Source organism: Diadema setosum, chromosome 15 (assembly GCF_964275005.1).
Source record: "Diadema setosum chromosome 15, eeDiaSeto1, whole genome shotgun sequence".
NCBI classification, from domain to species: Eukaryota; Metazoa; Echinodermata; class Echinoidea; order Diadematoida; family Diadematidae; genus Diadema; species Diadema setosum.
Genome location: NC_092699.1, coordinates 10,637,180 through 10,650,369, shown reverse-complemented (window position 1 = coordinate 10,650,369; position 13,190 = coordinate 10,637,180). Strand labels below are relative to the sequence as shown.

Sequence of the window (13,190 nt, the reverse complement as noted above, 5' to 3'; positions counted from 1 at the left end):
GGAAATGGTGGTTTTGAGAGCCCCTATGAAAACTGAGAATGAGTTCAAATTATGCATGCAAGACAATGTAGTTGAAGGTTTATTTGTTTATTTGTTTGTTTCATTTTTCCATCTGAGAAGATGGCTGGATAGCCTACATGTACTGTATATTCAGCTGCACTAGCTGGTCTTTCAAGGGGTCCAGTTGAGTGTGAGACAGAAACTGTTGAATGTCTTCCAAAGGATAGATAGTGCTTAAAACAGAATTTTGGAATACATGAAGTACATGTAAAGTTACTGCAAGATTTTACAATTGATGACACAATTTATCATTTGCAACACTGAGAAAAATCTGACAAATTCTATGAGAGCTGGGGCTATCTAAATGTCAACAATTGAGCTGGCATCTAATGGACAGCAAAAAAGAGCTACACGTACAAGATTGTATATAATCATCTGATGCTGTGACTGAGACACCAATGGTATAGACCCCTTGGGTGCTACTAATGAGGACATGTCATTCACTGTACATTTTGTAGATTTATAACTGTAAAGATGCATGGATGCTTCCTCCAAGACATTACATGTACATACAGTGTTGCTGGGCTCATTATCTTTCATAGACATATCAGTGCATTTGTAACCTATCCATAACAGTGGGTGTTTATCATCCATTTTTGCATGGATGGATGAGTGATTACAGCTTTGCCAATCCTCATGAGTTCATGTGACTTAGAAGACTATTTGAACGTTTCCTCCTATACCGTACTGGATTCCTTCCTGCAATTGAAACAATTGTAACTTTCATTTTATTTGCAAAACCTAGGTAATTGTTTTAAAAACTTTCATTGAACATAAATATTTTAAAGGTATATTACAATACAAACACTGAAACATACAATGTAGCTGCTTTTTGACTGATTTTTTATACCCAACCCATTTTTTAATGTGTAGACACTAGATCCAGCAAGTCCTTCAAGCAGGCAGTCATCACTAGCTAGCATCTTGACAAATTCTTCTCAAAGTTGACTGGACAAAGATGGCCTCCAGAGGGCGCAGCGAGACCGAGGCGCTGAAGCAGAATCTTGAGGAGCAGCTAGAGAGACTTGTGGCTCAGCTAGCTGATCTAGAGGAGGCTAGGTGAGGTCAAAAGAATACTTTACCAACCCTGCAGCAAATGAATCCTTTCATGCTGGGTGACAGTGTTTCCTATACAAGCAGTTTTGAACCCTTACATACATGTGTAGTTGGCGACTCCAAAGACACAGTCAGGTATTGAAACAAGTGTCATTATCATTAAATTTAATGTGGATTCTCATTTGCAAAAAAAAAAGGTTTCTTTTGGGGTTTTGTTTTGTTTTGTTTTGTTGTTTTTTTTTTTTACAGAGAACGTTATACATGTATCTACTTCTTTTTTGTTATTTCTGTTTAAAAGTGCAACAGTGTTTAACAATAAACACCTGAGTATGGCTGCTGTTTGGAAATATGAAAGAGCAATCATGTCTTGATGTGGGATGAGTTATAATGTATCAGTATGTAGGCGTAAGGATCAGAGTACATGTATAATATTGCACTAACCTGTGGAAGACTAGTACCAAGTGTACTCGGACAGACGTCTATGGGAAATGCATAATGTAGCAAAATCAGCCCGTCCTCAACAGGTAATAATGAACTCTGTCTTGTAAAATTGGGGGGGGGGGGGAACAATAACAACAACACAGTCACTTTTCAGTAAACCTGCTCTTTTATGTGCATGATTTTTGAATTTTTTCCTGCACAAGTAAGCTCAATTGTATAAAAATTGGGGACAGAGGAAATTTTTCATAATGAACCAGCAGACTTGAGTGGTGTAATATATTAATCAAGAGAGCAACAATTGATGTGTAGCAGACATAACTAACGAAGGCTGTGTGGTATCAGGATGGGAAAACACAAACATGCTGAAAGTTAACCTGTCAGACCTATAGCTACTTTATACATGTAGACCCTCTAGTTATAGACCTGCTCAATTTGGATGCTGTTTTTTATGTTAATTCTTGTATCAGTTTATAGGCCCCTGACTGGGAGGCTTAGTGTGCCTACAGTTTTAACTATTGTTATGCCTGATGTAAGTTAACCCATTTTAAGACCAGTCCCGAAAAATTTTCTGTCTGGGGTAAATGGGAAATGGATGTTACACAAGAAATCAGGCAGTCTTCAATGGGTTAAAGGGCTTTCCTTGATAACACTTTAGCACTTCCTCTGCTGGACATGTAAAATAGACATACATGTATCATATGTCTCCCCCAAAAAATTACACCGGGACCCTCCGCAAATGATATCTTTAAAAATAGTGAATCAATCCAAATACAGATTCAGGGTATGAAACTATAACTCATTGCCCACATCTTACAGAAAACCCCATTCGATTTGCTTTAGTGTTCAAAGAGAAATGAGGAATTTTGTAGAGGATATCAAGAATCTCTTCCCTCCAAATTCTGTCTATTGTATTCACACACAAAAGCATCCAAGTGCTAAACTTGGAAGAATCAAACTCATGACATGCTTTACATCATTCGACATTTCTCTGTGACCGCTTAACCAAATTAAATGGGGTTTTCTGCAAAATATAGCTAAGATGCTATATTTTAAGACCCTGAAGTAGCATTTAGACAGTTTAATCATATTGGGTGTTATCAATGCGAAAATTTAATTGCAATTTTTTGGGGGACATACTGTAGATTTTTTTCATCATTCTCATCACAGAGAGGATCTAGATGATGATGAGTATGAGGAGACAAAACAAGATACGATTGAACAGCTGGAAGACTTCAAAAAGACATTGGAAAAACTCATGAAGGGGAACATGAGCCTCGTGGATGAACTCAATGGAATGCAGCTGGTAAGTACTCAGCTTTAGAAAAACAACAAGAAAGGCATCTGATGGAGTTACTCGAAGCTCTCTGAAACTTTGTATAACAAGCAATTATTAGGAAGCTGTAGATTTCTGTGGCACTGATGTTCAGAGGAAAAAAACAACAACTGTTCTACGCATGTGCAAAATCGCTACTGTAAAAGTGGATATTTTCGCGCTACTAATTTTTCGCACTTGGCCGGGTAAGAAGAGTTTCGTGTGTTTTTAATTCCGCGGAATCAAGACATCACGCACAGGAACATATGCCATGCAAAAATATTCGCGTGCTTTTATTATTTTCGCACTAGTTTCTGGTTGCGCGAAATGCGCGAAAATTTCAACAGGCCACGAAAATTTCCACAAAATCAAAATCAAAATCAATCTAGATCTATTTATATCTTGTGTCGTGTGAGTTTTCACTATGCAATCTAGCCTATTTTTGTGTCCACTTAATTCATGACGCAGAGAGCTATTGAGCTATTTGATGCACTGATCATATGGGGGCGCCATTTCACTTTTTATAGGTTGCATCCTCACGTAATCTAAAGCTACTATGCAACATGACGCAGGGAGAGAGGAGAACGACCGATACAATTGTTGTCTTAACGTCCAGGTAGAAAATCTAGAGCTCCCTAATGTTGAAGAAAAGCAGAGACTCCAACCCCAAGCACCTTCTGATCTGGAGATTCTCCTGCCTGAAACCCCTAGGAAATGGGAGACTCCAACTTGATGTGCACAAAGCGCACATCATGAGCGCGAAGTTTCTTGCAGCTGGGGTCCAGGGCCCACTTAGGGGTCCTGGAAGCTCTAGGGTTCTAGATGCTCTCTTTTGCTATCTAAGGCTTATTTTTGAACATACGATGACACTTTTACAAAGTAAGAAATCATTTCAAGCGGGAGACACAGAGCCAGGGCAGGAGAAATTGAATCTCAAGTGGGAGAACGGGAGATTTTGCCAAAATGGGCTTTCAGCGGGAGAGTTGGAGTCTCTGGAAAAGGGCGACCTGTAATTTTTTATGGTGGCCCCCTTGCTTGTTCTTTGAGGGTTGATTTTTGATAATCTGCTTCTTGTACTCTTTAATGGCCACATTTCTTTATGTTCAAGTTAAATACAAAGATATCTGAACCTTTATAATTTTTTGATACTGCCTTCGGTGTTCTGTAAAGAAATACCAAGTTGACTTTAGTTTAAACTAAATTTATATGGAATAATAGTGCCAGTTTCATGAAAATTAGACAATACCTGTACCTAAAGGAAGTTACAGCCAGTATGATGCATCACTGGTATGAATAAGATACAGTATATCTTCAATGCTATGGGTCATTTATGTCGACCAAACTTGGTGGAGTCATACATGAAGGGAGGGGTTCATAGTTTGCACAGATGATACTGGCGCTCATAGGGGACCCCTAGAATAGGATACATATCAAACTTTGCGCAATAGCTTATTTTCCATATATATATTTGAATTATCATTTTCTTCTTTAAAACATTTGGCTGGATATTTACCAAACTTGAGTGGGGGAGGGGATCATAGTTTGGCAGAGTGGTCATCGTATCCTTCAGGGAGCCCCTGGGGTGGAGTCCAGATATCACAAGTCAGCTAATTTTCATAATCTACAGTTCCATTGTCTTGACAGCAGGTGACTGGGTTTGAACCAAATTTGGCAGGAGTTATCAATGGGGGCAGGGAAAATTGTATAGTTTGTACAAGTGGTGGTTGTTCCACATAATGACCTCCTGGGGCAATGCCCAAATACCCACATTAGCTATACTGAAAAAAAAAAAAAAAATTGACATTTTCAGCTTCTTTTTAATAGAGATATGGTGACTGGATTTTCACCAAAAATTAGCAGGAATCATAACATGGGGAGGGGATTTTTTTTTAAATTTTATTCATTCATTTTTTGGGTTGTGCATGTGGTTGTGGTGCCCTAGCGGAAAGGTGTTACCCAGAAGGCCTGCAGCTGTCCATAAATCTCAAAATGTTTGAAATAGTTTGCCACAGGTGGAATGTCACGAAGGCAAAGTTTCCCCTTACCTTATTCCGTTCATATCCACATTCCAGGCAATTCAAGCAGCTATCAGTGAAGCCTTTAAAACACCAGAAGTCATCAAGCTCTTTGCAAAGAAACAACCCGGTCAGCTGAGGCAGAGGCTAGCAGAAGTAAGTGGCATTAGGGAGCCTCTCTTTCCCCCTCCTTGTGCGTCTCTTGTTTCTTCTTCTTCTTTTTCTTCTCCTTCTACCCTCTGTAGAACTAGTGTTTGGTGTGTTTTTACTCTATGTACATGTACATGTACAATGTTTTGTTCTTCTCTTATGACAAGTGTTCTTTTTTTTTTCTGGAATGTAATGAGCTGCACTTGTGTATGAAATTTCCCAATTTTCTACGCAAAAATATGATTTTTGCCTATGTAATGTTTTTATATTTTTTTAAGTGATGATGAGTATATATTTTCAGTATGCAGAGGTTGATGGCCCTTGAGCCCTTGACTCAGCATATTGTGTTCAGACGATCCCCACTTTGCGGGATAATGTCCCTTTTGCCAGGACTTTCCCCAGCAGTCCCATTGTGTGAACGCTCGATGGGACATTCCCTGCTCCCCCGGCAAGCTTGTCGAGTCCGGCAACAAAATTCTGACGAGGGACTAACCTTGATCTCTCAGGCAGCTGTTTTCCTCGTTAGTGGCGCACAATGCTGTCATATAAATTGCAATTTTGCGCCCTACAGCACCATGTACGGTGACCTAACACACAGCTGAAACCACCAGCCATGATTTTGTCCCCCTATCGGGGGGGGGGGGGGGATTTCAGGGGGAGATATCAATGCAGGTGTGGACAGTCGACAGTAAAAAAGATACAATCGCTCCAAACTGCCCTCACAAAGCAGGGGATCATCTGAATGCAGGGTATGGAATCACCACACTGCTGTTTTGTGCTGAGGGGGGGGGGGGGGGGTGGGGGGGATTTCAGGGGGAGATATCAATGCAGGTGTGGACAGTCGACAGTAAAAAAGATACAATCGCTCCAAACTGCCCTCACAAAGCAGGGGATCATCTGAATGCAGGGTATGGAATCACCACACTGCTGTTTTGTGCTGAGGTACACTGTACAGTGTGTCATCACTCATGAATGAGAATTGAAAAATATGTGGATGCTTGTTTATCTCCACTGCTGCAAGAACATACCAAATCCAGAACAGGCACCAAATATATCTCATCCTGATTCAACTACCTTCTTACTGTACATAACCCTCTCACCTGGGGTATTACTCCTAAATTGTTCCAAGAACAGGAGCTATTGTTTGATGCATTGGCTGGTAGTTCATACTGTTATGATCATTTGTCTATAGATGATATTGGAGACTGAATGAAAAAGTCCTCTTTTTGTATTAAAATGATCCATTTTCTCATAGTCTGTTGTCCTGCAAGGTCGTACATTTTACAATTTGTATAGGTGTGGGTGTGAATGGGCTTATTTGTTCAGCACATGACAGCTCATTGGCCCAAATTCACAGAAGGTATTAACTGTAAATTTAGTCCATGATCATGCAAAGTTTTAGTCTTTATAACTGTGCATCACAGATCATGTATGCCAGTAGACATCCAATATTGAATGTGTGCTGATACGCACAGCTGAAAGATATGACATATTCAATTCTTTGCAAGACATGACAGATGCTGATTTACCCATGATTCACTTTCATGAAAATGTGCATGAATGTCTATAACATAGACATGTCAAGGGATTTCTAAATATTACATACCCACGTACCTCTATTTAGAATAAGTTTTTGGGAATATAATCATAGAAATATTGTGATCTAATGTTGTCACATAAATGAAAAGTGTATCTTTGTAATGTGTACATGATTGTTTTATTCCATGGACTAAATTTAAGCCATCTGACTAGATTTAATTTAAACTACAACTGTACAATATGTGGACCTTTGTAAATTCAGGCCATTAAGAATACACTTTAGGAAACTGGAAGATCCTACCATTCCTTGATATATATATATATTTTTTTTCATAGACCAAGATGTTGCATGGTGAAAAATAAAAAAGTTAGTAGAGATAGCATGGTTTTGTACTGCCATCTGGATACTGGTAATTGAAGTTAAGACTGTGAAATCCCCACTGTAACCTTGTCCTCTTTGTTCTGTTTACTAGTATGTGTGTGTGTGTTTTGTTTTTGCTTTTTCCTCCCAGGGTTGAAATTGCTGCGAAAGCCATGATTATATTTTGGAGTGATGAAGACTTGTAAAATCGTACATGTATTGCATTGCAGGAGGCATACCTTTTGCCTTGTTTTTTTTTTTTTTTAATAATTATCTTCAAACAAATATTTGTTCACTTAAGAACTGAGCAAAGATATAACCATCATGAAATATATGTTGCATACTTACATGTACTTTACTCTCTCTCTCTCTCTCTCTCTCTCCTATTTTACTCCTGTTTATGTTCAGATTCAGAGAGATCACAAAGTAGGGAAACTCTCGGAGTCACGTTACAAGCAGCAGATGGTTGAAATTCTCACAGCCCTAAAAAAATTAGGGGACACGGTAAGTAACTCTGTCCTGAAATGGTCTTTGACATTTACTTTAAGTTAGTCGAAAGAAGAATGCTGCTTACTTCAAGCAACAGAAGTTGAGTAAATCTGATCGTATTTGTACAGAAACTGTTTCTGTATTTGATATGGATTGTCGACTCCAAAGTCAGTTACTACTGTACTTTTTGTTTTGTAATTTGTAAAACATGAAACTCTATGCACCAATCTACTATATCTCACATATACATTCAAGTATAGTTATCGGTGTCTCCCTTCGCTCATTTCATTTGCAGCTCTCACCATCAGAAGCAGCAGCCCTGGCCAGTAACTCCAACCAGGCTCTTAGTGAATTTGAGAAGGTGACGGGAGATATAGGTGAGTAAGGGGGTGGGAGAATGATAAGATTATGATTAAAGGTGCATGGTCCCGGTGTTTTAGTCAAATGCGAACGTGGGCGCACGGCGCAAGTTTCCTATAGAGGCCTACGCTATCAACTCCTCTTTAGCGCTTATGCTGTGGCCCACTTCCCCGAGTCTGAAGAAGTGCGATTCACTGTAGTCAGTGGTCCGATCACAGTTCGGCTCATGATTCGACTGAGGGGGATGACAGCTTTAGCAAACTTCTTTTGTGATGTCATAATAACAAGCACATATGCACGCATCCTGGTATTACTACAGACTGCGCGATGCGCAGAGAAGACAACGAAGGCAATGTTACTTTGCAACACCTACGCACTTTACTCTTGATGACAGCTCAACTTCGGTAATCTTCGTATCAGTGCTAACGGTGATCGGAAGTGTCATCAACGGCGCCCTCTACACTACCGGGACTATGCACCTTTAAACTGTAAAACCAGAAACATTTTGACATGAAACTTTGTTTGTGATTGCCACTAGCATTCAGTATTTCAGTGCATTGTGTAGAAAAACAAAACAAAACTTTCACATGCATTTTACTTTTGCAAATCATGGCTCCTCGCAAATTCCCTAAAGTTGCATACACCCAAAAACTTACTACAACAATAGGAAAGCAATGAACAAATTCATAGGGCTGAGAAACTATACAGATGTATATTACACCACTGTAAGAGCTCTGTGTAATTGAACAAGTCTGTTTTCATTATTTATTTGAAGATCTAGCAATGCTGAATTTCCTACTCGTAGAGGCTATTCTTTCCTCAGTATGGGCACTGGCTTCGCAGACATGATCTCTCAATGTTATCTCCATTCACATGATTGCGTTCGTACTACATGTAGAATCCTAGATGATTCCCCCCCCCCCCCCCCCCCCCCATGCACGATCGCGTCAAAATTTGGCATGTGTGACACCCATGTCATAAAGTACAAGATTGTGTCGTAACATTTGTGTAATTATCAATTTCTAATTTTAATCATTGAATTATGCAATTTAAGCCCAACATCTTATTTTATCATGTTAAACACTAATTAAATGTACTGACAGTCTATTTTTTTTCTTTTTTTGGTTTGTATATATCTGTTTTAACGTATTCAACAAATGTATATCATATAAACTTTCTAATGTCATTTAAATTCTTAGGTTTTTTATTGCTGTAGGAAATATATTTCTTTGTTTGTTTTTTCAATGAGAATTGTCATGGACCACTTATCTACCATAATTAGCATAAAATCAATCAAAGTGATGAATAGTAAAAAAAAAAAAAAAAAACATAGTAACGTTTTTATGAGTTTCAGATCAGAGCACTTTTTTCCAAAGGAAATGTACACAAAATCACCAAATTCTGCATGTTTGGGGATGACATACTCTTATTAAAAAATAAAAAATAAAAAGGTAAAAAAATAATAATTGGTGTGGCTTCGTAACGGTTTGCACGGACATTGCAAATTTGGTCTCAAAAGTTGCACAAGACTTGAAAGAAAGAAGCCAAGAAGCCTTGTGTCAGTGCTTGGTATTGAGGTGTCTGGCATACTGTAAAACGAGGAATGTTCGCTTGCATTTTAATTTCGCGAAATTTGCGACCGCCAAGATTTGCAAAAGTCCTTGTCTACACTGTATGCATTGAACACCAGTGGCAATTTGTGAAAATTTAATGCCACGAAAACGGCCACCAGCTCCAGTTCGCGAAAATTTCATGCTGCGAATATATCATGTTTTACAGTATTCAGTATGACACCAACTGCTTGGTGATTTCTTTGTAATTAGGCAAAACATTTTACATTAACAGCCATGCATGGTACAAATGTATGCCTGTGAGGTTTGTTCTAGGTGTGTAGACTTGTACAGGTTATGCAGTGATGAACTATGAATAACCCCCAAACTATGCTCTTTTTTTTTCTTGTTTGTTTGTTTGTTTGCTTATTTCCAGGTGGTGACAAAGTATTAAAGGTTGCTGGATCACAGGTTCAAGAAGCAGCTAAATGAAATAGCGTTGTACCTGCAACAATTAATGTCATTGGCAAATGAGTGGTGTTGCATGCGACATGTTACGATCAGTCGCTATATTGCTCATAAACTCTGAAAGAGGGTGACTGCACTGGATCACACTGCAATGAAAGTTGGGGATCGACGTTGGGGTTCAGGGTAGCATTGATTTGCCCCGAATTCTAATTGCACCATGTGAATGACAGTGTACAGTTGCTGTGTTTTACACAATGGATCTGAGGTGGATTGGAGTTGCTGGATTGTGGGTTGTTCTTTTTTTCTCTCTCTCTTTTCTCTTGGGGAAAGTGTTAAATCTCTCCAAAGGATACAGTGAAACTTGCTGCAATTGAAAAGTAGCAAAAAGAGTATGTTGGATTTATGTGCAACGAGAATGAAGAAATCCAGTGTTTACCTAGGGAGGGGGTTTGATTGTTACCAAAAAAAAAAAATGCATCACTACATATTTTCTCTTACATGGCAATATTCAACCCCTAAAAAGAAAAAGCAAGGGAGAAAACTGTCTGTGTTCTTCAACCTCTTTTATCTAAAGAAAAAGAATGTGTCATTATATAATCATGACATAGTATATATGGTATAACATAACTTATGGTATAACATAATTTGTGATATTGATTATTGCAAAAAACTTGATGTAATGTGAATAAGGACTGCTTGTCTTTATTTCAGCTAATTATGCTGAATGCTACACCAGCATTGAGAGTAAAATAGAATCACTTCAGGCACAAAATGCTGTGTCCATTTTCATTTCAATCTACATGTAATTTGTATTTGGGATTTAAGCCACACAGGGCAAAATGATACTCCACTGATGTGATGCACATGTATTAGTGTACATCATGTATTTCTTTCAAATGTTGTTGGGGTTGAATGTTTTGTGGGCAAAGTGTCTTTTTTACTTAACCTAGAGAAATAGGCATTTATGATAAAATAACTGATCTGAGAGAGGAGTTGCTTTTGTTTTTAAACCAAATAAAAGGAAAAGAAAATGGTTTGAACTACAAGTCAAGTCAAATAGTGAAACATTGGGCTGTTGATTGTCGATATAAAGTGAATACTATATGATGATTATGAAAGGAATTTATATCATGAATTATTTTAGCTGTGAAAAACATTTTATGCTCATTATTGTGTGTGAAATATAGGCCTGAAATCCATTCTTGAGAGATTAGGTGTGGTATAACAACAAAAAGTTATGAAGTTTCTAACATTTAACAAGTGTCAGATGGATGCACCATGTATCACTTATATGATGGCTTTTCTAGAGACTATAAGATTATGTGATTACTAGTATAATTCATAAAATATAATTGCTTTATGTTTCTTCTTTAAAAAGCAGGTCAGAATTCCATTCATGAGTGATTTGATGAAGTAAAGGTAATCCAACTAAATGCTACTCAGTTTCTGTCATTTTGCAAGTGTGTGATGAATTTCAGGAATGATAAAGTATTGGTTAAAGTGGGAACTGAGCTTTTGACATTTTGCGAGATGTTCAGAAACCGCTCTATGAAATGTTAAAGAGCATACAATTTTGAGGGGAATTAAAAGTTCATTTAATGAAAATCGGTTTTGAAATAACTGCTATACCCAAAAACAAGGTATAACAAAAGTGATCCTGATAAAAGCCGTTGCCTGTCACATTTTATTAGGATTGCTTCGAAAACAAGAGAATATTAAACAGAGGGGTGAAGGTTGAGGTGTGAATTTTTCTTCTATTTGTCTCCCCCACAAATGAAATTTGTTGGGACAAGGTCAAAATTTTGGAGCTTGGGTAATTGTTTGAAGTTTGTTGTGTCACTACTGGCAACCAGGGATAGCATGATGGTAGTGTCGCTGCTGGGAAAGCAGTAGATGACAGATTTGAGTCATGTGGTTCCTTTCTTTCGATATGTTCGTTAAATTACCGATTACATGTAGCAGTTGCAATCTTACAAATTTCATTTGTTGAGGAAGACAAAATAGGAATGCTTCGTTTGGATATCTCATCCATTTTAAAACCACTTTTCATCAAATAAACTTTAAATTCCTCTTAAAATTTCATATTTTTTCATATTGAATGAGAGGTTTCTCATTCTCCCACAAACACACACATGAAAAAGTTGGAAACATGCAACCCCGTCTAAACCAAAACTGAACCCTCCCTTTATCCATGTGACACTTACTTGAAGGTATTTTTAAAGATTAGACATTAGTTTACAGTCGGAAAAAGTCCAAACCTGCTTTATATGCGTTGTTTACAGTAAACAAGGAACAAGCATTTTTCTTTCCCCACTTCTCCAGGTACCTAAGATATACTTGGTCTATTTGACAGTTGTCATATTTTGTTTTGTTTTTGTTGGTTTATGTTTACACATACATGTGTATGATACATAGTCTTTTTAATTATATTCCTTGCTCTGTGGGATAGCTATCTGCTGCATAAACAGTCACTAGAGAGATTTTCCATTCTAGTTCTTGAAACATCTTGTACAGAGGCTTTTGTGAGAATGTAAATATTAGGAGTCTGTAACTGAATGGAAAGTCGACTCCTGGAATGGTTCAATCTACTGGAATAATTAATTTTCAAATACAGTGTTTCAAAAGACATGCTAAACAAAGGTAGTTTTTGGAGTAGAAAAATAGTGAAAGACCAATGTATCATATGCTGATATCGTGAATAGGAAGGGGAAAGTATAAGAAATTATGAGACAAAAATAGTAAAGTAATTACCATGAAACATGTTAACACAGAAATGGGTACATGTATGTATCAAAAAGATGCAATGAATGTAAAGTGGTATGTACAGAATCTGAAGTAAGTACTTCAAGCTACAGAAAGTGAGTGGATAGCACTATGGTGTAGATACTGTCAAGTTGTGCTCATGTTCTTATGCTATTTTTCAGTTTCATGTGGTAACAAAAAATCAGAATGGAAGATTACATTTTTTTTGTTGTTCTCCAAGTGAAATAGATTGAGTTTGTCCTAGCTACAAGAGTGTGTAGGTATGGGAGTGAATGTAGCAGAGAACATAATTTCTTATCTGACTTATTAATGTACAAAGGAACACTTTGTATCAATGCTCTGTTAGATCAGGTATTTTCTTCATCTGGGCTTCTTGTTTTTCAAATTTTTGTCCTTCATATTTGACTTTCATTTAGTTGTAATGATTCCATTTTGATAAGCTAGATGCATATTTGTGCCTTTACCATTTAAAATTTTCAGAATTTGTGGCTTGAATGTATATCCTTTTTTTTTTGTGCTGGTTTCCGTCAGTGTTTCATGCTTTTGATGTAATTTCTTTTACATGTAGGACTTTTCTTTCTCCTCCTTTTCATACTCTTGTAGATCCTAATTACTGAAATACAGTT

The 13,190-nt window shown here is 37.6% G+C and overlaps 1 protein-coding gene across 1 annotated transcript; it reads left to right on the top strand.

Moving 5' to 3' along the window:
- Positions 1-996: 996 nt before the first annotated feature.
- Positions 997-12,925, top strand: LOC140238459 (protein LZIC-like). Its single transcript, XM_072318361.1, has 6 exons — positions 997-1,119; positions 2,725-2,860; positions 4,942-5,040; positions 7,343-7,438; positions 7,719-7,800; positions 9,770-12,925. The coding sequence occupies exons 1-6, from the start codon at positions 1,019-1,021 to the stop codon at positions 9,823-9,825; spliced, it is 570 nt and encodes a 189-aa protein (XP_072174462.1). The 5' UTR covers positions 997-1,018; the 3' UTR covers positions 9,826-12,925.
- Positions 12,926-13,190: the final 265 nt, after the last annotated feature.

Excerpts from the sequence above, each read along its gene's own strand:
- LOC140238459 (XM_072318361.1), top strand. The coding sequence starts at position 1,019 with ATGGCCTCCAGAGGGCGCAGCGAGACCGAGGCGCTGAAGCAGAATCTT. Across the intron at positions 2,861-4,941 it reads AACTCAATGGAATGCAGCTG|GCAATTCAAGCAGCTATCAG; the intron begins GTAAGTACTCAG and ends TCCACATTCCAG. Across the intron at positions 7,801-9,769 it reads GAAGGTGACGGGAGATATAG|GTGGTGACAAAGTATTAAAG; the intron begins GTGAGTAAGGGG and ends GCTTATTTCCAG.